This window comes from Hemitrygon akajei, chromosome 18, assembly GCF_048418815.1.
Source record: "Hemitrygon akajei chromosome 18, sHemAka1.3, whole genome shotgun sequence".
Classification (NCBI taxonomy): Eukaryota; Metazoa; Chordata; class Chondrichthyes; order Myliobatiformes; family Dasyatidae; genus Hemitrygon; species Hemitrygon akajei.
The window spans coordinates 32,464,666-32,488,926 of NC_133141.1; the positions used below are offsets into that span (position 1 = coordinate 32,464,666).

A 24,261-nucleotide genomic window follows, 5' to 3' on the forward strand; every position below is an offset into this window, starting at 1 on the left:
TTCAGTAATGGGGTTTTCGTTAGCTTCTTTATTAGGAGCTCCTCTTCCCTTTTCATTCTCCAGAATAGGTAAACAAGCTCTTAACCCTATTGTTAAACATACTTTAAAAATTTGGTTTCAATTTCGTAGATTTTTTGAATTAAATGATTTTCTACTTTCTAGTAATATTTATTCTAATTTCTTTTTTAAACCATCAACTTTGGATAAGGCTTTTTTAACATGGAAAATTAATGGAATAAAAACGTTTTTAGATTTATTTTTACAAGACTGTTTAATGTCTTTTTCACAGTTAATGGATAAATATGATATCTCTAATACACATTTTTTCAGATATTTACAGGTTAGGAATTTTTTACGTGATTTTTTTACCGAATTACCCCTTGGCCTGCTCTTCAAATTTGGCTTACGCTATTTTTCAGTTTAAAGCTTTTCAAAAACGATTAATAGCTATCATTTATAAACAGTTAATGAATGCTCGCATGTCGCCTAATGATAGGGTTCAATGGACCTGGGAAGTAGAACTTCAACATTCACTTTCAGATAATCAATGGAGTAAAATTTATTATTTAGTCAATAATTCATCTATCTGCGCACGCCATATCTTAATTCAGTTTAAGATAGTACATAGGGCCCATATGTCCAAAGATAAATTGGCGCATATTTTTCCGAATATAAGCCCTATTTGTGATAGATGTAATGCAGAAATGGCTACTCTAACTCATATGTTTTGGTCATGTGTAAGTTTAAATAATTTTTGGAGGGATGTGTTTGGAATATTATCTAAAGTTATAGATATGGATGTTCAACCTAATCCACTTACAGCAATTTTTGGGATTATTCCAGAGGAAGCAAGCAAAGTGTCTGCTTCCACCCAACATGTGATAGCTTTTTCAACTTTACTGGCTAGGAGCGCTATTTTGCTACACTGGAAAGAATCTAACCCACCTACTGTGTTCTATTGGCTCTCCTCCATCATGTCATGTCTAAGCTTGGAGAAAATTAGAAGCTGGACATTTGATACATCCTTTAATTTTGAACAAGTCTGGCGACCCTTTATTCAATATTTTCACATGATTTAATTTATCTTTATTTATTTATTTTTCTTTATTCTCTTTTGGGGAAAATCCTTATCCATGAAGGTTCGGAGATGACGGGAAGGATGTGTTTTTTTCTCTCTCTCTCTTTTTTTTCTAATTTTATCCTCAATTGGACTGCCCAATCTTTCTTTTTCTTTCCTTTTTTTCGCTTTCTTTTTTTTTTGCTTCAGTTTAGTTAGTGGGGGGGTTTTCCTTATCAATAAAATTTCCAATTTTTTTAATGATTGTTATGAGGAGCTGTAGTTCTTTTTTGACTATTGTACATATAACAGCATTATATATTGATTTTGATATTATATACTTTTTGTTTTTACTATTGCTGTTTATATGTCTTTTATATTATCTACTTGTTAAACTCCTCTTCCGATTTGTATATTCTTTATTTGGAAATCAATAAAAAAGATTGAAAAAAAATGAAATGACTTGAATGGCGGTGCAGGCTCGAAGGGCCAAATGGCCTACTCCTGTACCTATTTTCTATGTTTCTATGTTTCTATGAGGGGGAGGAGAGAGAGAGGGGGGAGAGAATCTAGTTACCTGGCTGATGTTTCGTTCTTCCTGGACCCGATGGAGTTCCGCCTCTTTTTCTTGGGTGGTGGCCTGACAGTTGAGGAGTTCGAGGCGTAGATTCACCACCCTCACCTTCTCCACCTGCTCGGGTTGGGGGGAGTTAGGTAGGGGGAATGAGATGAGTGAGCAGGGTTGTTGGAGAGCAGAGTGAGCGGCGGGTGAGTGGGAGAGCGAAAATGAGTTGGAAAGCATCCAAGAAGTCACTGCTCTCTCCTCTGTACCACACTTCCCTGCCGCCTCGATCTCTTTCCGCCCCCCCCCCACCTTTGCGCATTACCCCTACCTCCAACAACTGTCTCTGAATCTCCCGGTCGATCTTGCAGTGGGTCCACACCTGATACTCAGCATTGCGAATCTTCTCTCTCACGTCCTCGTCCTGGTCCTGTGGGGGCGGGGAGGTAACCAGAGAGACGGGCTGTGAGACAGAGGAGAAGGAGGGCAGGAGAAGGTGTGAGATGAGAGAGTGAGTGGGTGCAGGAGTAAGAAGAGTTGGGGAGATAATGGGGCACGAGAGAAAGAGCAGGGACTGAGGGAGAGTGGGGCAGAATAGAGTGCATGAGAGAGTGGGCGAGAGAGAGATGTGGTGGAAGGTGGGGTGGGAGAGAAAGGGCAGGAGAGAGAGAGGGGGCCTGAGAAGGAGGGGGAAGTTGGCAGAAGGAGGGGGCGTGAGAGGGAGGGGAGGTTGGCAGGAAAGGGAGGGGGTGTGCAAGAGGGAGGGGTGAGTTGGGTGGCAAGTTGGGGGGGTTGAGCAGGTGGGGTGCATGGGAGGGGCAAGGGGGTGTGGTGAGTGGGTGAGGCGAGTGGGGGGGTCATGGGAAGGTGTAAGGTCAGAGTCAAATGATTTAAAAGGGATGGTGAAAATTTGGAATTAGCTGCCAGCTGAATACATCTTCCTACAACAGTGTGGCCAAAACTGTACACGGAGCTATACATAGTATTCCCAGTGTGGTCCCACTCACAACGTGTACAACAACACCATGTTCTTTCAACTCCTGGACGCACAGGATTCTGCAGATGCTGGGCACCTTGAGCAAAGACTCACAAAAGGCTGGCAGAACTCTGCAGGTCAGGCAACATCTACGGACGGGAATAAACGTTTCAGATGGAAATCCTTTATCAAGTCTCATTAGGTCAATCCTGATGAGGGGTCTTGGCCCGAAATGTCAATTTTATTTCTGTCCTTAAATGCTGCCTGCCTGCTGAGGTTCCCCAGCATTTTGTGCATGTAGTCCCAGTTTATGTACTCAGTACCCTGACTGATGAAAGCCAGCGTGCCACTTTCTTTCGGAGCTTCACAATGAGGCAATTATTTCCCTCGGTCCTCAGTAGTTTCTTTTCTTGCCTCCCACAAAGTTCACTTGGACAGGCACTGGGGATTTGCCACTTAATGCAAATTCCTCCTCCCCAGTGCTACAAATGCCCTGCAAAACACCTCCACTTGTTTCTCCTCAGTGACAGTAATAAACCAATACCACCCCCTCCCCAGGAACCCCTCAAGGATGATTCAACATTGGACAGAGAGTGGTTGCGTCTCTGTGGTGCAGGGATTGGTGCTGGGTCTGTTGTAGGGCACTGAGGAGTGCAGTGGAACAAAGGGATCGGGGAATACAGGGCCAATGATTCCTTGAAGGTGGTGTTACAGGTAGATAGGGTCCACAAAGAGCTTTTTGGCGCATTGGCTTTCATAAATCAGGGAACTGAGCTCAGGAATTGCAATGTCATGTTTAAGTTGTACAAGAAGTTGCTGAGGCTGAATTTTAAGTATTGTGTACAGTACTTGCATGCTACCTGCAGGAAAGAGTGCAAAGAAAATTGACAAGGATGTTGCCAGGACTTGAGGATCAGAGTTGTCGGGAAACACAGAATAGTTTTGAACTTCATTCCCTGCAGTGCAGGAGAATAAGGGGAAATGTTTCTATGCTGTACTGCTCCATGACTCAAGAACGAAGAACAGTACAGACAAAATGCTGGAGGAACTCAGCAGACTAGGCAGCACCCATGGAAAAAAGTACTGTATAGGACTTCTAACCCCTCCCTCACCCATATCCCTCCATTTTTCTTTCATCCATGCACCTGAGTCTCTTAAATGTCCCTAATGTATCTGTCTCTACCGTCACTCCTGGCAGTGTGTTCCACACACTCACCACTCACTGGGTAAAAAAAAAGTTACCTCTGCAACACACCTTATACTTAACATTATGCCCCCTCACGTTAGCTATTTCCACGCTGGGAAAAACACTTTCCTCATCAGACATGCTCTCTAATGCAGGCAGCATCCTGGTAAATCTCTTCTGCAGCTTCTACGTCCTTCCTACAATGAGGCGGCCGGAACCGAACACAATACTATAATGGATGGTGATGAGGTTTAACGGGAAATGTTTGAATTCCTGTGGGGATTTGCCTGCAGGAGGGGTGAGTACCTGTAGGGTGCTCTGTGCTCCTGCGTTGCCTCTGAGTGTCTCAATCCACTCCACTCGTTCGTCCACTAGCTCTTGAAGGCTTGCCTGTGCCCTGGGAGAGAAAACAAGAAGTTAACGTCACTCCAGTGGCTGCTGAGGGAGGAAGCACCATGGGCGAGGTGGTAAGGAGGGAATGGCCATGAGGAGGGCAGAAAGATCATTGAGGGGAGGAAGCACCACGCTGTAGTAGGGGCAACAACGAAGGAATGGTGACGAGGAGGAAAGAGTTGTGAAGTAAGGACAGTGAGGAGAGAGGTATCTCGTGGGGGGGGGGGGGGTCTCACCTATTTAGAGCAACCTCACGCTCGTGCACTGTCTCCCTCAGGATCCTCACATCAGTTTCCAGGTCCATTATCTTGACTGCAGTCTCCTCCTGCTCCCTCTTCAGCTGGAGACAGTCTGCAGAAGCCTTTGCCTTCTCTTCCTGCAGTTTCTGCAGCAAGAGACATCACCCTTCAGTAGCTGCAAACTCCCCAACCGCACCCCCACTCTCTCAAGTTCCACCTCTTGCTCACTGTCAGTGATACTACTGAACCATTGGTTAACTTCAGGAAGGGAAGGAGGGCAAAGATGAGCCAGTCCACAATGGTGGGTCAAATCCCATTAATGTATCAGATTATATGATCCAGCCCCAAACACAGACGCAATCGTAAGGAAGGAGCGCCAGCATCTTTACTTTTTTTTGGAAGTCCATGGCCCTGTGAACATGTCTTCTGAACAATTTATTTTATTTTGTAACGTAAGAGTTTTTTTCCAATATCTTGCGCTACTGCTACCACAAAGCTGCAGATTTCACAACATATCCTCAGTGAAGTTTTATTATGTACCTCCTGTACCTAATAAAGTAGCCATTGAGTGCATGTTCATGGTCATCTGCTGCTGTAGCCCATCCACTTCAAGGTTCAATGTGTTGTGCATTCAGAGATGCTCTTCTACACACCACTGTTGTAATACCTGGTTATTTGAGTTGCTTGAACCAGTCTGGCCATTCTCCTCTGACCTCTCTCAGTAACAAGGTGTTTTCACCCACAGAACTGCCACTCACTGGGTGTCTTTCTTCTTGTGTTTTGTACTATTCTCTGTAAACTCTGGACTCTATTGTGTGTGAAAATCCCAGGAGATCAGCATTTTCTTAGATACTCAAACCACCCTGTCTGGCACCACATTTGCTGATCAGATATTTGCAATAATGAGGTGATCGCTGAATGTTTGTCAGTGATAATGAACCTGAATGTTGTCTCTCTGCTGCTCTGTGTCTGTGCTGCTGTTGCAAGTTTTTTTTCCACTGCACCTGTGCACACATGGACTTGTGCACAATGACAATAAAATCAACTTTGGCTTTGAATCCTCTTTGACTCAGAAGGTCTTTCAGACTGGAAACAGGCTCAACCATGATGCCTATCTATCAATAGTCTTATTTGCCCACATTGGGCTCATAACCCTTAAAACCTTTCCTATCCCTGTACCTGTCCAAATGTGTTTTTAAATGTTGTTAATGAACCTGCCTCAACCACTTCCTCTGGCAGCTCATTCCATACACAGATCACCCTTCAGGTGAAAAAGTTGCTCCCCCCCAGGTTCCTGTTAAATCTCTCCACTCACACCTTAATCCAGTGCCCTTTAGGATTTGATTCCCTGGCCCTGGGGAAAAGACTGTGTGCATTTACCCCATGTACTTCATGGTTTCATACACCTCTACAAGATCACACCTTAGTCTCTGCCGCTCCATGGAATACACCTGTCCAAACCTGTCCAACCTTTCACTATAACTCATTTCCTTGAGTCCCAGCAACATAACATTCCAACTCCTGTACTTAGTGCCCTGACTGGTGAAGGCCAGCATGCCTGTCAACCCGTGTTGGACTAGACTGTATAATTGTTATTTTCTCTGCAGTTTTCACAACATATGCCTGCCTGTATTTTATACAATTACCTATATACATGTAGCTGTTTAGCATGTGCCCTAGTGGTCACAGTTGTATCTCTTTCTGGAAGCTTCTTGCTATTGCATTAGCTGAATAGGGGCTATCTGATTGGTTAACACTTACCTCCAAATTTGAATGGAATATCTCTTATTATTACCATCAGGTAGGAGATGCAGGAGCCAGAGGACACATATTCAATGTTTTCAGAACAGTTTCAGATTTTTGAATGAACCCATGAACACTACCTCACTATTTTCTTTCCTTTTTGCACTACTTATCAGAACCAGAATCAGGTTTATTATCGCCGGCATGTGTCGTGAAATTTGTTAACTTTATTATTGTAACTTGTTGTAGTTCTTATTTTAGCCTATCTTGATTTTTTTTATTATGTATCGCACTGTGCTGCTGCTGTAACAACAAATTTTATGACATGCCAATGTCAGAATAAACCTGATTCCGGTTCTGAATCTCCCCTTCCACATCTCTCCTCCAAGTGCGGTCACCAGGGTAGGTGGTTTTTGCCAAGGAAAGGATGGGATATACTCCACGTTCCCCCTACAGGAAGCGAGGGAAGTGATTGCTGAACTTTGGCGACAGGCCCAGGATAGACCTTCTGAGATGTTGACACCCAGGAACTTGAAACTGCTCACCCTTTCCTCTGTTGACAACTCAATAAGAACTGGTGTGTATTCCCTCAGCTTCACCTCCTGGTTTAAGATGGTGCTGCTGAAGTCCAGCTACTACTTGCTGGTGGCCAATGAAACAAAGAAAGCAACTAGTCAATTTAAGAGCCAAGCTGAATTGGAAAGATCGGGTCCTGGCCAAATCGAAGCCTGGGGGCATATTGAAGTAGCAGAGAGCAAGGAATGACCTGAGGTTTGGACGATTTAAGCACTGGGCCACGTTAAAATGGTTAGGGTGTCAGGATCGGCGGCGACAGACAGTCCAGTTCTGCTTGCTGCTTCACAGGGTTTGTTCATCACTGTGCTGGACTTCTGGATCGGCTCCAGTAATACCTGTCTTTGTGAATGCTGCTTGCTTGCTTTTATTGGTTGCATGATTTGTTACTTTTATCCCCTCTCTGCACACTGGGTGTTTGACATTCTTTTGTTTTTAATGAGTCCTTTTGGGTTTCTTTGTTTCATGGCCTCCTGTAAGGAGGTGGATCTCAAGGTTTACATAGTTCAAAAAAGGACCTAGTGCTTTCTCAATGTGTACGACGAATACACTCTTCTCAGTTATCAATTATAACTGACGTTTCGATGACAAACTTTGCCATCTTCATCAGAAGAGTTTATTTGTATAATAAATGAACTTTGAACTGGAATCTACAATCAATTGCTCAGTCTGAGACACCACTCAACCAGCTGATCTCACACCTGTATGCCTCCTCATCACCATCTGAGACTCTACTGACAACAGCTGTACCATTGACAAATTTAAATATGTTGTTTGAACTGTGCCTGGCCACAAGGTCATGGGTGCAGAGAGAGTATGGCACTGGGCTAAGCACACGTCCTTGAAGTGACAAATGTTGGTTATCAGTGAGGAGGCGATGTTATTTCCAGTTCACACAGACTGTGGGTTCCTGGTGAGGAAGAGGGAGGTGCACAGGCTCAGGTTTTGTGACTTATTGACAAATACTGAGGGAACTATTAGAGAACATTCTGAGAGATGGGATTTATGAGCATTTGGAGAAACATAATCAGATTAGGGATAGTTAACATGGCTTTGTAAGAGGTAGGTTATGTCTCATGAGCCTGATTGAATTCTTTGAGGGTGTGACAAAGCACATTGATGAAGGTAGAGCAGTGGGTGTGGTGCATATGGATTTTACTGAAGCATCTGACAAAGGTCCCCATGGTAGGTTCATTCAGAAAGTCAGGTGGCATGGGATTCAAGGAAAGTCGGCTGTGTGGACTCCGAATTGGTTTGCCCACAGAAGGCAGAGGGTGGTTGTAGATGGAGCATATTCTGCCTGGTGGTCAGTGACCAGTGGTTTTCCACAGAGATCTGTACTGGGATCCCTGCACTGTGTGATTTTATAGATGACTTGGATGAGGAATTTGAAGAGTGGGTCAGTAAGTTTGCAGCTGGCTTGAAGGTTGATAGAGTTGTGGAGGGTGTAGAAGGTTGCTGTAGGTTACAACGGGACATTGACAGGATGCAGAGCTGGGCTGAGAAGTGGCAGATGGAGTTTAATCCAGAAAACTGTGAAGGGATTCACCTTGGGAGGTCCAACTTGAAGGCAGAATACAAGGCTTATGGCAGGATTCTGAGCAATGTGGATCTAGGATACCTCAAAGATGTTGTGCAAGTTGATAGGGTAGTTAACAAGGTGTGGAGTGTGTTGGCCTTCACTGATTGGGGGATTAAGTTCAAGAGCTGTGAGGTAATACTGCAGGGTATGACACCCTGGCTAAACAAGAGCAGGAATATTGTGTTCAGTTCTGCTGCTGTACTGTCCTAAATTAGCATTTAATCCTCTCTCTGATGCTCATAGAAATGTGAGGTGACTAAATTTCAGTTGGAAGAGGAGAAATTCACCTCGAATTCAATTTTCATATCCTCATGAACAACACGGGCACACTCTCTTGCCAACTGCAGCTCCTGAATGTGCGCCTTCAGAACATCAACGTCATGATGCAGCCGATGATGAAGCTGTGCCAGCTGTTCCCGTGCCGTCTCGGATTCTGCTAGCTGCGACTAGACAGTGTTAAAAAAAAGCAGGAGTTTGAACCAATGCTGCGATGCGACAGTATGGACGGTGCACCACTCTCTGTCTGACCCTGGGAGTGTGTGATGGGACGGGATGGAGGGAGCTTCACTCTGTGTCTGATCCTGGGAGTGTGTGATGGGATGGTGTGGAGGGAGATTCACTCTCTGTCTGACCCTGGGAGTGTGTGATGGGACGGTGTGGAGGGAGCTTCACTCTGTGTCTGATCCTGGGAGTGTGTGATGGGACGGTGTGGAGGGGGATTCACTCTGTGTCTGATCCTGGGAGTGTGTGATGGGACGGTGTGGAGGGAGATTCACTCTGTGTCTGACCCTGGGAGTGGGTGATGGGACGGTGTGGAGGGGGATTCACTCTGTGTCTGATCCTGGGAGTGTGTGATGAGACGGTGTGGAGGGAGATTCACTCTGTGTCTGACCCTGGGAGAGTGTGATGGGACGGTGTGGATGGAGATTCACTCTGTGTCTGATCCCGGGAGTGTGTGATGGGACGGTGTGGACGGAGATTCACTCTGTGTCTGACCCTGGGAGTGTGTGATGGGACGGTGTGGATGGAGATTCACTCTGTGTCTGACACTGGGAGTGTGTGATGGGACGGTGTGGATGGAGATTCACTCTGTGTCTGACACTGGGAGTGTGTGATGGGACAGTGTGGAGGGAGAATCACTCTCTGTCTGACCCTGGGAGTGTGTGATGGAACGGGATGGAGGGAGCTTCACTCTGTGTCTGATCCTGGGAGTGTGTGATGGGATGGTGTGGAGGGAGATTCACTCTCTGTCTGACCCTGGGAGTGTGTGATGGGACGGGATGGAGGGAGCTTCACTCTGTGTCTGATCCTGGGAGTGTGTGATGGGACGGTGTGGAGGGGGATTCACTCTGTGTCTGATCCTGGGAGTGTGTGATGGGACGGTGTGGAGGGAGATTCACTCTGTGTCTGACCCTGGGAGTGGGTGATGGGACGGTGTGGAGGGGGATTCACTCTGTGTCTGATCCTGGGAGTGTGTGATGAGACGGTGTGGAGGGAGATTCACTCTGTGTCTGACCCTGGGAGAGTGTGATGGGACGGTGTGGATGGAGATTCACTCTGTGTCTGATCCCGGGAGTGTGTGATGGGACAGTGTGGACGGAGATTCACTCTGTGTCTGACCCTGGGAGTGTGTGATGGGACGGTGTGGATGGAGATTCACTCTGTGTCTGACACTGGGAGTGTGTGATGGGACGGTGTGGATGGAGATTCACTCTGTGTCTGACACTGGGAGTGTGTGATGGGACAGTGTGGAGGGAGAATCACTCTCTGTCTGACCCTGGGAGTGTGTGATGGGACGGTGTGGAGGGAGATTCACTCTGTGTCTGAACCAGAGAGTTTGTGATGGGACAGTGTGGAGGGAGATTCACTCTGTGTCTGACCCTGGGAGAGTGTGATGGGACAGTGTGGAGGGAGATTCACTCTGTGTCTGACCCTGGGAGAGTGTGATGGGACAGCGTGGAGGGCGATTCACTCTGTGTCTGACCCTGGGAGTTTGTGATGGGACAGTGTGGAGGGAGATTCACTCTGTGTCTGACCCTGGGAGAGTGTGATGGGACGGTGTGGAGGGTGATTCACTCTGTGTCTGACCCTGGGAGTGTGTGATGGGACAGTGTGGAGGGAGATTCACTCTGTGTCTGACCCTGGGAGTGTGTGATGGGATGATGTGGAGGGAGATTCACTCTGTGTCTGACCCTGGGAGTGTGTGATGGGACAGTGTGGAGGGAGATTCACTCTGTGTCTGACCCTGGGAGTTTGTGATGGGACAGTGTGGAGGGAGATTCACTCTGTGTCTGACCCTGGGAGAGTGTGATGGGACGGTGTGGAGGGTGATTCACTCTGTGTCTGACCCTGGGAGTGTGTGATGGGACAGTGTGGAGGGAGATTCACTCTGTGTCTGACCCTGGGAGTGTGTGATGGGATGATGTGGAGGGAGATTCACTCTGTGTCTGACCCTGGGAGTGTGTGATGGGACAGTGTGGAGGGAGATTCACTCTGTGTCTGACCCTGGGAGTGTGTGATGGGACAGTGTGGAGGGGGATTCACTCTGTGTCTGATCCTGGGAGTGTGTGATGGGACGGTGTGGAGGGAGATTCACTATGTATTTGACCGCGGAATTGTGTGATGGGACGGTGTGGAGGGAGATTCACTCAGTGTCTGAATCAGAGAGTTTGTATTGGGACAGTGTGGAGGGTGATTCACTTTGTCTCTGACACCGGGAGAGTGTGATGGGATGGTGTGGAGGGAGATTCACTTTGTGTCTGACCCTGGGAGTGTGTGATGGGACAGTGTGGAGGGAGCATCACTCTGTCTGATCCCAGGAGTGTGTGATGGGACAGTGTGGAGGGAGCTTCGCTCCGTGTCTGACCCCAGGAGTGTGTGGTGCGACAGTGTGCAGGGAGATTCACTCTGTGTCTGCCCCTGGGTGTGTGTGATGGGATGTTGTGGAGGGAGCTTTATTCTGTGTCTGACCCTGGGAGTGTGTGATGGACAGTGTGGAGGGAGCTTTATTCTGTGTCTGACCCTGGGATTGTGTGATGGGACAGTGTGGAGGGAGATTCACGCAAAGTCTGACCCTGGGAGTGTGTGATGGGATGGTGTGGAGGGCGATTCACTCTTTGTCTGACCCTGGGAGTGTGTGATGGGATGATGTGGAGGGAGATTCACTCTGTCTGATCCCAGGAGTGTGTGATGGGACGGTGTGGAGGGAGATTCACTCTGTGTCTGCCCTTGGGTGTGTGTGATGGGACAGTGTGGAGGAAGCTTCATTCTATGTCTGACGCAGGGACTGTGTGATGGGACAGTGTGGAGGGAGATTCATTCTGTGTCTGACCCTGGGAGTGTGTGATGGGACAGTGTGGAGGAAGCTTCACTCTGTGTCTGACCCTGGGATTGTGTGATTTGACAGTGTGGAGGAAGATTCGCTCTGTGTCTGACTCTGGGAGTGTGTGATCGGACAGTGTGGAGGGAATTTCACTCTGTATTTGACACCGGAATTGTGTGAATGGGACGGTGTGTAGGGAGATTCACTCAGTGTCTGAATCAGAGAGTTTGTATTGGGACAGTGTGGAGGGTGATTCACTTTGTGTCTGACACCGGGAGTGTGTGATGGGATGGTGTGGACGGAGATTCACTGTGTTTGACACTAGGAGTGTGTGATGGGACAGTGTGGAGGGAGATTCACTCTGTGTCTGACCCTGGGAGTGTGTGATGGGACAGTGTGGAGGGAGATTCACTCTGTGTCTGACCCTGGGAGTGTGTGATGGGACAGTGTGGAGGGAGATCCACTTTGTGTCTGACCCTGGGAGTATATGATGGGATGGTGTGGAAGGAGCTTCACTCTGTCTGATCCCAGGAGTGTGTGATGGGGAAGTGTGGAGGGAGCTTCGCTCCGTGTCTGACCCCGGGAGTGTGTGGTGGGACAGTGTGGAGGGTGATTCACTCTGTGTCTGAACTAGAGAGTTTGTGATGGGATGGTGTGGAGGGCGATTCACTTTGCATCTGACACCGGGAGTGTGTGATGGGACAGTGTGGAGGCAGATTCCTTCTGTGTCTGACCCTGGGATTGTGTGATGGGATGGTGTGGAGGGAGCTTCTCTCTGTGTCTGACCCTGGATGTGTGTGATGGGACGGTGTGGAGGGAGATTCACTCTGTGTCTGACCCTGGGAGTGTGTGATGGGACAGTGTGGAGGGAGATTCACTCTGTGTCTGACCCTGGGACTGTGTGATGGGAAAGTGTGGAGGAAGCTTCACTGTGTCTGACCCTGGGATTGTGTGATGGGACAGTGTGGAGGGAGATTCACTCTGTGTCTGACCCTGGGAGTTTGTGATGGGACAGTGTGGAGGGAGATTCACTCTGTGTCTGACCCTGGGAGAGTGTGATGGGACGGTGTGGAGGGTGATTCACTCTGTGTCTGACCCTGGGAGTGTGTGATGGGACAGTGTGGAGGGAGATTCACTCTGTGTCTGACCCTGGGAGTGTGTGATGGGATGATGTGGAGGGAGATTCACTCTGTGTCTGACCCTGGGAGTGTGTGATGGGACAGTGTGGAGGGAGATTCACTCTGTGTCTGACCCTGGGAGTTTGTGATGGGACAGTGTGGAGGGAGATTCACTCTGTGTCTGACCCTGGGAGAGTGTGATGGGACGGTGTGGAGGGTGATTCACTCTGTGTCTGACCCTGGGAGTGTGTGATGGGACAGTGTGGAGGGAGATTCACTCTGTGTCTGACCCTGGGAGTGTGTGATGGGATGATGTGGAGGGAGATTCACTCTGTGTCTGACCCTGGGAGTGTGTGATGGGACAGTGTGGAGGGAGATTCACTCTGTGTCTGACCCTGGGAGTGTGTGATGGGACAGTGTGGAGGGGGATTCACTCTGTGTCTGATCCTGGGAGTGTGTGATGGGACGGTGTGGAGGGAGATTCACTATGTATTTGACCGCGGAATTGTGTGATGGGACGGTGTGGAGGGAGATTCACTCAGTGTCTGAATCAGAGAGTTTGTATTGGGACAGTGTGGAGGGTGATTCACTTTGTCTCTGACACCGGGAGAGTGTGATGGGATGGTGTGGAGGGAGATTCACTTTGTGTCTGACCCTGGGAGTGTGTGATGGGACAGTGTGGAGGGAGCATCACTCTGTCTGATCCCAGGAGTGTGTGATGGGACAGTGTGGAGGGAGCTTCGCTCCGTGTCTGACCCCAGGAGTGTGTGGTGCGACAGTGTGCAGGGAGATTCACTCTGTGTCTGCCCCTGGGTGTGTGTGATGGGATGTTGTGGAGGGAGCTTTATTCTGTGTCTGACCCTGGGATTGTGTGATGGGACAGTGTGGAGGGAGATTCACGCAAAGTCTGACCCTGGGAGTGTGTGATGGGATGGTGTGGAGGGCGATTCACTCTTTGTCTGACCCTGGGAGTGTGTGATGGGATGATGTGGAGGGAGATTCACTCTGTCTGATCCCAGGAGTGTGTGATGGCACTGTGTGGAGGGAGCTTCATTCTATGTCTGACGCAGGGACTGTGTGATGGGACAGTGTGGAGGGAGATTCATTCTGTGTCTGACCCTGGGAGTGTGTGATGGGACAGTGTGGAGGAAGCTTCACTCTGTGTCTGACCCTGGGATTGTGTGATTTGACAGTGTGGAGGAAGATTCGCTCTGTGTCTGACTCTGGGAGTGTGTGATCGGACAGTGTGGAGGGAATTTCACTCTGTATTTGACACCGGAATTGTGTGAATGGGACGGTGTGTAGGGAGATTCACTCAGTGTCTGAATCAGAGAGTTTGTATTGGGACAGTGTGGAGGGTGATTCACTTTGTGTCTGACACCGGGAGTGTGTGATGGGATGGTGTGGACGGAGATTCACTGTGTTTGACACTAGGAGTGTGTGATGGGACAGTGTGGAGGGAGATTCACTCTGTGTCTGACCCTGGGAGTGTGTGATGGGACAGTGTGGAGGGAGATTCACTCTGTGTCTGACCCTGGGAGTGTGTGATGGGACAGTGTGGAGGGAGATCCACTTTGTGTCTGACCCTGGGAGTATATGATGGGATGGTGTGGAAGGAGCTTCACTCTGTCTGATCCCAGGAGTGTGTGATGGGGAAGTGTGGAGGGAGCTTCGCTCCGTGTCTGACCCCGGGAGTGTGTGGTGGGACAGTGTGGAGGGTGATTCACTCTGTGTCTGAACTAGAGAGTTTGTGATGGGATGGTGTGGAGGGCGATTCACTTTGCATCTGACACCGGGAGTGTGTGATGGGACAGTGTGGAGGCAGATTCCTTCTGTGTCTGACCCTGGGATTGTGTGATGGGATGGTGTGGAGGGAGCTTCTCTCTGTGTCTGACCCTGGATGTGTGTGATGGGACGGTGTGGAGGGAGATTCACTCTGTGTCTGACCCTGGGAGTGTGTGATGGGACAGTGTGGAGGGAGATTCACTCTGTGTCTGACCCTGGGACTGTGATGGGAAAGTGTGGAGGAAGCTTCACTGTGTCTGACCCTGGGATTGTGTGATGGGACAGTGTGGAGGGAGATTCATTCGGTGTCTGACCCTGGGAGTGTGTGATCGGACGGTGTGGAGGCAGATTCCTTCTCTGTCTGACCCTGGGAGTGTGTGATGGGACGGTGTGGAGGGCGATTCACTCTGTGTCTGACCCTGGGAGTGTGTGATGGGACGGTGTGGAGGCAGATTCCTTCTCTGTCTGACCCTGGGAGTGTGTGATAGGACAGTGTGGAGGAAGTTTCACTGTGTCTGACCCTGGGAGTGTGTGATGGGATGGTATGGAGGGAGTTTCACTCTCTCTCTGACCCCGGGAGTGTGTGATGGGTCAGTGTGGAGGGAAATTCACTCAAAGTCTGACCCTGGGAGTGTGTGATGGGACAGTGTGGAGGGAGCTTCACTCTGTATTTGACCCGGGAATTGTGTGATGGGATTGTGTGGAGGGAGATTCACTCAGTGTCTGAACCAGAGTGTTTGTGATGGGTGGTCTGGAGGGATATTCACTCTGTGTCTGAACCAGAGAGTTTCTGATGGGATGGTGTGGAGGGCGATTCACTCTGTGTCTGACCCTGGGAGTGTGTGATGGGAAAGTGTGGAGGGAGTTTCGCTCCGTGTCTGTCCCTGAGAGTGTGTGATGGGATGGTGTGGAGGGAGATTCACTCTGTGTCTGCCCTTGGGTGTGTGTGATGGGATGTTGTGGAGGGACCTTCAGTCTGTGTTTGACCCTGGGATTGTGTGATGGGACAGTGTGCAGGGAGATTCACTCAGTGTCTGACCCTGGGAGTGTGTGATGGGACGGTGTGGAGGGAGATTCAGTCTGTTTCTGACCCTGGGAGTGTGTGCTGGGACGGTGTGGAGGGAGCTTCAGTCTGTGTCTGACCCTGGGAGTGTGTGATGGGACAGTGTGGAGGCAGATTCCTTCTGTGTCTGCCCCTGAGAATGTGTGATGGGACGGTGTGGAGGGAGATTAATTCTGTGTCTGCCCCTGGGAATGTGTGATGGGACGGTGTGGAGGGAGATTCACTCTCTCTCTGACCCTGGGATTGTGTGATGGGACAGTGTGCAGGGAGAATCACTCAGTGTCTGACCCTGGGAGTGTGTGCTGGGACGGTGTGGAGGGAGATTCACTCAGTGACTGACCCTGGGAGTGTGTGATGGGAAAGTGTGGAGGGAGATTCACTTTTTGTCTGACCCTGGGAGTGTGTGATGGCAAAGGGTGGAGGGAGATTCACTTTTTGTCTGACCCCGGGAGTGTGTGATGGGATGGTGTGGAGGGAGCTTCACTCTGTCTGATCCCAGGAGTGTGTGATGGGACGGTGTGGAGGGAGATTTACTCTGTGTCTGCCCTTGGGTGTGTGTGATGGGATGTTGTGGAGGGAGCTTCATTCTGTGTCTGACCCTGGGAGTCTGTGATGGGACAGTGTGCAGGGAGATTCACTCAGTGTCTGAACCAGAGTGTTTGTGATGGGACAGTGGAGGGAGATTCCTTCTGTGTCTGACCCCGGGAGTGTGTGAAATGGACAGTGTGGAGGAAGTTTCACTGTGTCTGACCCTGGGAGTGTGAGATGGAATGGTGTGGAGGGAGATTCACTCTTGTCTGAACCAGAGAGTTTGTGAGGGGTGGTCTGGAGGGAGATTCACTCTGTGTCTGACCCTGGAAGTATGTGATGGGACAGTGTGGAGGGAGTTTCGCTCCGTGTCTGTCTCTGAGAGTGTGTGATGGGACAGTGTGCAGGGAGATTAATTCTGTGTCTGCCCGTGGGAATGTGTGATGGGACGGTGTGGAGGGAGATTCACTCTCTCTCTGACCCTGGGAGTGTGTGATGGGACAGTGTGGAGGGAGATTCCCTCTGTGTCTGCCCTTGGGTGTGTGTGATGGGATGTTGTGGAGGGAGAGTCACTCAGTGTCTGACCCTGGGATTGTGTGATGGGACAGTGTGGAGGGAGATTCACTCTGTGTCTGACCCTGGGAGTGTGCGATGGGACAGTGTGCAGGGAGATTCACTCATTGTCTGAACCAGAGTGTTTGTGATGGGACAGTGTGAAGGCAGATTCCTTCTGTGTATGACCCTGGGAGTGTGTGATGGGACAGTGTGGAGGCAGATTCCTTCTGTGTCTGACCCTGGGAGAGTGTGATGGGACAGTGTGGAGGGAGATTCACTCTGTGTCTGCCCCTGGGATTGTGTGATGGGACAGTGTGGAGGGAGATTCACGCAAAGTCTAACCCTGGGAGTGTGTGATGGGTCACTGTGGAGGGAGTTTCACTCTCTCTCTGACCCCGGGAGTGTGTGATTGGACAGTGTGGAGGGAGATTGACTCTGTGTCTGACCCTGGGAGTGTGTGATGGGTCACTGTGGAGGGAGTTTCACTCTCTCTCTTACCCCGGGAGTGTGTGATGGGACAGTGTGGAGGCAGATTCCTTCTGCGTCTGACCCTGGGAGAGTGTGATGGGACAGTGTGGAGGAAGCTTCACTGTGTCTGACCCTGGGAGTGTGTGATGGGACAGTGTGCAGGAGAATTAATTCTGTGTCTGCCCCTGGGAATGTTTGATGGGACGCTGTGGAGGGAGATTCACTCTGTGTCTGACCCAGGGAGAGTGCGATGGGACAGTGTGGAGGGAGATTCACTCTGTGTCTGCCGCTGGGTGTGTGTGATGAGACAGTGTGTAGGGAGCTTCATTCTGTGTCTGTCCCTGGGATTGTGTGATGGGTCAGTGTGGAGGGAAATTCAGGCAAAGTCTGACCCTGGGAGTGTGTGATGGGACGGTGTGGAGGGATCTTCAGTCTGTGTCTGACCCTGGGAGTGTGTGCTGGGACGGTGTGGAGGGAGATTCACTCTGTGTCTGACCCTGGGAGTGTGTGCTGGGACGGTGTGGAGGGAGATTCACTCTGTGTCTGACTCCGGGAGTATGTGATGGGACAGTGTGGAGGGAGATTCACTCTGTGTCTGACCCTGGGTGTGTGTGATGGGACAGTGTGGAGGGAGATTCCCTCTGTGTCTGCCCTTGGGTGTGTGTGATGGGATGTTGTGGAGGGAGCTTCAGTCTGTGTTTGACCCTGGGAGTGTGTGATGGGACAGTGTGGAGGCAGATTCCTTCTGTGTCTGACCCTGGGAGTGTGTGATGGGACAGTGTGGTGGCAGATTCCTTCTGTGTCTGACCCTGGGAGTGTGTGATGGGACAGTGTGGAGGCAGATTCCTTCTGTGTCTGACCCTGGGAGAGTGTGATGGGACAGTGTGGAGGGAGATTCACTTTGTGTCTGACTCTGGGATGTGTGATGGGACAGTGTGCAGGGAGATTAATTCTGTGTCGGCCACTGGGAATGTGTGATGGGACGGTGTGCAGGGAGATTCCTTCTGCGTCTGACCCTGGGACTGTGTGATGGGAAAGTGTGGAGGAAGCTTCACTGTGTCTGACCCTGGGATTGTGTGATGGGACAGTGTGGAGGGAGATTCATTCGGTGTCTGACCCTGGGAGTGTGTGATCGGACGGTGTGGAGGCAGATTCCTTCTCTGTCTGACCCTGGGAGTGTGTGATGGGACGGTGTGGAGGGCGATTCACTCTGTGTCTGACCCTGGGAGTGTGTGATGGGACGGTGTGGAGGCAGATTCCTTCTCTGTCTGACCCTGGGAGTGTGTGATAGGACAGTGTGGAGGAAGTTTCACTGTGTCTGACCCTGGGAGTGTGTGATGGGATGGTATGGAGGGAGTTTCACTCTCTCTCTGACCCCGGGAGTGTGTGATGGGTCAGTGTGGAGGGAAATTCACTCAAAGTCTGACCCTGGGAGTGTGTGATGGGACAGTGTGGAGGGAGCTTCACTCTGTATTTGACCCGGGAATTGTGTGATGGGATTGTCTGGAGGGAGATTCACTCAGTGTCTGAACCAGAGTGTTTGTGATGGGTGGTCTGGAGGGAGATTCACTCTGTGTCTGAACCAGAGTGTTTCTGATGGGATGGTGTGGAGGGCGATTCACTCTGTGTCTGACCCTGGGAGTGTGTGATGGGAAAGTGTGGAGGGAGTTTCGCTCCGTGTCTGTCCCTGAGAGTGTGTGATGGGATGGTGTGGAGGGAGATTCACTCTGTGTCTGACCCTTGGAGTGTGTGATGGGACAATGTGGAGGGAGATTCACTCTGTGTCTGCCCTTGGGTGTGTGTGATGGGATGTTGTGGAGGGACCTTCAGTCTGTGTTTGACCCTGGGATTGTGTGATGGGACAGTGTGCAGGGAGATTCACTCAGTGTCTGACCCTGGGAGTGTGTGATGGGACGGTGTGGAGGGAGATTCAGTCTGTTTCTGACCCTGGGAGTGTGTGCTGGGACGGTGTGGAGGGAGCTTCAGTCTGTGTCTGACCCTGGGAGTGTGTGATGGGACAGTGTGGAGGCAGATTCCTTCTGTGTCTGCCCCTGAGAATGTGTGATGGGACGGTGTGGAGGGAGATTAATTCTGTGTCTGCCCCTGGGAATGTGTGATGGGACGGTGTGGAGGGAGATTCACTCTCTCTCTGACCCTGGGATTGTGTGATGGGACAGTGTGCAGGGAGAATCACTCAGTGTCTGACCCTGGGAGTGTGTGCTGGGACGGTGTGGAGGGAGATTCACTCAGTGACTGACCCTGGGAGTGTGTGATGGGAAAGTGTGGAGGGAGATTCACTTTTTGTCTGACCCTGGGAGTGTGTGATGGCAAAGGGTGGAGGGAGATTCACTTTTTGTCTGACCCCGGGAGTGTGTGATGGGATGGTGTGGAGGGAGCTTCACTCTGTCTGATCCCAGGAGTGTGTGATGGGACGGTGTGGAGGGAGATTTACTCTGTGTCTGCCCTTGGGTGTGTGTGATGGGATGTTGTGGAGGGAGCTTCATTCTGTGTCTGACCCTGGGAGTCTGTGATGGGACAGTGTGCAGGGAGATTCACTCAGTGTCTGAACCAGAGTGTTTGTGATGGGACAGTGGAGGGAGATTCCTTCTGTGTCTGACCCCGGGAGTGTGTGAAATGGACAGTGTGGAGGAAGTTTCACTGTGTCTGACCCTGGGAGTGTGAGATGGAATGGTGTGGAGGGAGATTCACTCTTGTCTGAACCAGAGAGTTTGTGAGGGGTGGTCTGGAGGGAGATTCACTCTGTGTCTGACCCTGGAAGTATGTGATGGGACAGTGTCGAGGGAGTTTCGCTCCGTGTCTGTCTCTGAGAGTGTGTGATGGGACAGTGTGCAGGGAGATTAATTCTGTGTCTGCCCGTGGGAATGTGTGATGGGACGGTGTGGAGGGAGATTCACTCTCTCTCTGACCCTGGGAGTGTGTGATGGGACAGTGTGGAGGGAGATTCCCTCTGTGTCTGCCCTTGGGTGTGTGTGATGGGATGTTGTGGAGGGAGAGTCACTCAGTGTCTGACCCTGGGATTGTGTGATGGGACAGTGTGGAGGGAGATTCACTCTGTGTCTGACCCTGGGAGTGTGCGATGGGACAGTGTGCAGGGAGATTCACTCATTGTCTGAACCAGAGTGTTTGTGATGGGACAGTGTGAAGGCAGATTCCTTCTGTGTATGACCCTGGGAGTGTGTGATGGGACAGTGTGGAGGCAGATTCCTTCTGTGTCTGACCCTGGGAGAGTGTGATGGGACAGTGTGGAGGGAGATTCACTCTGTGTCTGCCCCTGGGATTGTGTGATGGGACAGTGTGGAGGGAGATTCACGCAAAGTCTAACCCTGGGAGTGTGTGATGGGTCACTGTGGAGGGAGTTTCACTCTCTCTCTGACCCCGGGAGTGTGTGATTGGACAGTGTGGAGGGAGATTGACTCTGTGTCTGACCCTGGGAGTGTGTGATGGGTCACTGTGGAGGGAGTTTCACTCTCTCTCTTACCCCGGGAGTGTGTGATGGGACAGTGTGGAGGCAGATTCCTTCTGCGTCTGACCCTGGGAGAGTGTGATGGGACAGTGTGGAGGAAGCTTCACTGTGTCTGACCCTGGGAGTGTGTGATGGGACAGTGTGCAGGAGAATTAATTCTGTGTCTGCCCCTGGGAATGTTTGATGGGACGCTGTGGAGGGAGATTCACTCTGTGTCTGACCCCGGGAGAGTGCGATGGGACAGTGTGGAGGGAGATTCACTCTGTGTCTGCCGCTGGGTGTGTCTGATGAGACAGTGTGGAGGGAGCTTCATTCTGTGTCTGACCCTGGGATTGTGTGATGGGTCAGTGTGGAGGGAAATTCAGGCAAAGTCTGACCCTGGGAGTGTGTGATGGGACGGTGTGGAGGGATCTTCAGTCTGTGTCTGACCCTGGGAGTGTGTGCTGGGACGGTGTGGAGGGAGATTCACTCTGTGTCTGACCCTGGGAGTGTGTGATGGGACAGTGTGGGGGGAGTTTTGCTCCGTGTCTGTCCCTGAGAGTGTGTGATGGGACAGTGTGCAGGGAGATTAATTCTGTGTCTGCCCCTGGGAATGTGTGATGGGACGGTGTGGAGGGAGATTCACTCTATCTCTGACTCCGGGAGTATGTGATGGGACAGTGTGGAGGGAGATTCACTCTGTGTCTGACCCTGAGTGTGTGTGATGGGACAGTGTGGAGGGAGATTCCCTCTGTGTCTGCCCTTGGGTGTGTGTGATGGGATGTTGTGGAGGGAGCTTCAGTCTGTGTTTGACCCTGGGAGTGTGTGATGGGACAGTGTGGAGGCAGATTCCTTCTGTGTCTGACCCTGGGAGTGTGTGATGGGACAGTGTGGTGGCAGATTCCTTCTGTGTCTGACCCTGGGTGTGTGTGATGGGACAGTGTGGAGGCAGATTCCTTCTGTGTCTGACCCTGGGAGAGTGTGATGGGACAGTGTGGAGGGAGATTCACTTTGTGTCTGACTCTGGGATGTGTGATGGGACAGTGTGCAGGGAGATTAATTCTGTGTCGGCCACTGGGAATGTGTGATGGGACGGTGTGCAGGGAGATTCCTTCTGCGTCTGACCCTGGGAGAGTGTGATGGGACAGTGTGGAGGAAGCTTCACTGTGTCTGACCCTGGGAGTGTGTGATGAGACAGTGTGGAGGGAGCTTCATTCTGTGTCTGACCCTGGGATTGTGTGATGGATCAGTGTGGAGGGAAATTCAGGCAAAGTCTGACCCTGGGAGTGTGTGATCGGATTGTGTGTAGGGAGATTCACTCTGTGTCTGACCCCGGGAGAGTGCGATGGGACAGTGTGGAGGGAGATTCACTCTGTGTCTGCCCCTGGGTGTGTGTGATGAGACAGTGTGGAGGGAGCTTCATTCTGTGTCTGACCCTGGGATTGTGTGATGGATCAGTGTGGAGGGAAATTCAGGCAAAGTCTGACCCTGGGAGTGTGTGATCGGATTGTGTGTAGGGAGATTCACTCAGTGACTGAATCAGAGAGTTTGTATTGGGACAATGTGGAGGGTGATTCACTCTGAGTCAGACCCTGGGAGTGTGTGATGGGACAGTGTGCAGGGAGATTCACTCAGTGTCTGACCCTGGGAGTGTGTGATGGGACGGTGTGGAGGGAGATTCACTCTGTGTCTGACCCTGGGAGTGTGTGATGGGAAGGTGTGGAGGGAGCTTCAGTCTGTGTCTGACCCTGTGAGTGTGTGATGGGACGGTGTGGAGGGAGATTCAGTCTGTGTCTGACCCTGTGAGTGTGCGATGGGACAGTGTGCAGGGAGATTCACTCATTGTCTGAACCAGAGTGTTTGTGATGGGACAGTGTGGAGGCAGATTCCTTCTGTGTCTGACCCTGGGAGTGTGTGATGGGACAGTGTGGAGGGAGATTCACTTTTTGTCTGACCCCGGGAGTGTGTGATGGGATGGTGTGGAGGGAGCTTCACTCTGTCTGATCCCAGGAGTGTGTGATGGGACGGTGTGGAGGGAGATTCACTCTGTGTCTGCCCTTGGGTGTGTGTGATGGGATGTTGTGGAGGGAGCTTCATTCTGTGTCTGACCCTGGGACTGCGTGATGGGACAGTGTGGAGGGAGATTCCTTCTGCGTCTGACCCTGGGAGAGTGTGATGGGACAGTGTGGAGGACGCTTCACTGTGTCTGACCCTGGGAGTGTGTGATGGGACAGTGTGCAGGGAGATAAATTCTGTGTCTGCCCCTGGCATTGTGTGATGGGTCAGTGTGGAGGGAAATTCAGGCAAAGTCTGACCCTGGGAGTGTGTGATGGGACGGTGTGGAGGGATCTTCAGTCTGTGTCTCACCCTGGGAGTGTGTGATGGGACGGTGTGGAGGGAGATTCACTCTGTGTCTGACCCCGGGAGAGTGCGATGGGATAGTGTGGAGGGAGATTCACTCTGTGTCTGCCCCTGGGTGTGTGTGATGAGACAGTGTGGAGGGAGCTTCATTCTGTGTCTGACCCTGGGATTGTGTGATAGATCAGTGTGGAGGGAAATTCAGGCAAAGTCTTACCCTGGGAGTGTGTGATCGGATTGTGTGTAGGGAGATTCACTCAGTGACTGAATCAGAGAGTTTGTATTGGGACAGTGTGGAGGGTGATTCACTCTGAGTCTGACCCTGGGAGTGTGTGATGGGACAGTGTGGAGGGAGATTCACTCTGTGTCTGCCATTGGGTGTGTGTGATGGGACGGTGTGGAGGGAGATTCACTCTGTGTCTGACCCTGGGAGTGTGTGATGGGAAGGTGTGGAGGGAGCATCAGTCTGTGTCTGACCCTGTGAGTGTGTGATGGGACGGTGTGGAGGGAGATTCACTCTGTGTCTGACCCTGGGAGTGTGTGATGGGACAGTGTGGAGGCAGATTCCTTCTGTGTCTGACCCTGGAAGTGTGTGATGGGACAGTGTGGAGGCAGATTCCTTCTGTGTCTGACCCTGGGAGAGTGTGAATGGACAGTGTGCAGGGAGATTAATTCTGTGTCTGCCCCTGGGAATGTGTGATGGGACGGTGTGGAGGGAGATTCACTCTCTCTCTGACCCTGGGATTGTGTGATGGGACAGTGTGCAGGGAGAATCACTCAGTGTCTGACCCTGGGAGTGTGTGCTGGGACGGTGTGGAGGGAGATTCACTCAGTGACTGACCCTGGGAGTGTGTGATGGGAAAGTGTGGAGGGAGATTCACTTTTTGTCTGACCCTGGGAGTGTGTGATGGGAAAGTGTGGAGGGAGATTCACTTTTTGTCTGATCCCGGGAGTGTGTGATGGGATGGTGTGGAGGGAGCTTCACTCTGTCTGATCCCAGGAGTGTGTGATGGGACGGTGTGGAGGGAGATTTACTCTGTGTCTGCCCTTGGGTGTGTGTGATGGGATGTTGTGGAGGGAGCTTCATTCTGTGTCTGACCCTGGGAGTCTGTGATGGGACAGTGTGCAGGGAGATTCACTCAGTGTCTGAACCAGAGTGTTTGTGATGGGACAGTGGATGGAGATTCCTTCTGTGTCTGACCCCGGGAGTGTGTGAATGGGACAGTGTGGAGGAAGTTTCACTGTGTCTGACCCTGGGAGTGTGTGATGGAATGGTGTGGAGGGAGATTC

The 24,261-nt window shown here is 50.9% G+C and overlaps 1 protein-coding gene across 1 annotated transcript in view; it reads right to left on the bottom strand.

Annotated features, from left to right (window-relative positions):
• Positions 1-4,406: 4,406 nt before the first annotated feature.
• LOC140741645 (calcium-binding and coiled-coil domain-containing protein 1-like) overlaps positions 4,407-24,261 on the bottom strand; it is a 79,335-nt gene continuing 59,480 nt past the window's right edge. Inside the window, exons 5-6 of the mRNA XM_073071929.1 lie at positions 8,599-8,757; positions 4,407-4,559 (exon numbers count right to left, since the gene is read on the bottom strand). Coding sequence (XP_072928030.1) covers positions 4,407-4,559; positions 8,599-8,757 — 312 coding nt within the window. The remainder of the gene's footprint in view (positions 4,560-8,598; positions 8,758-24,261) is intronic.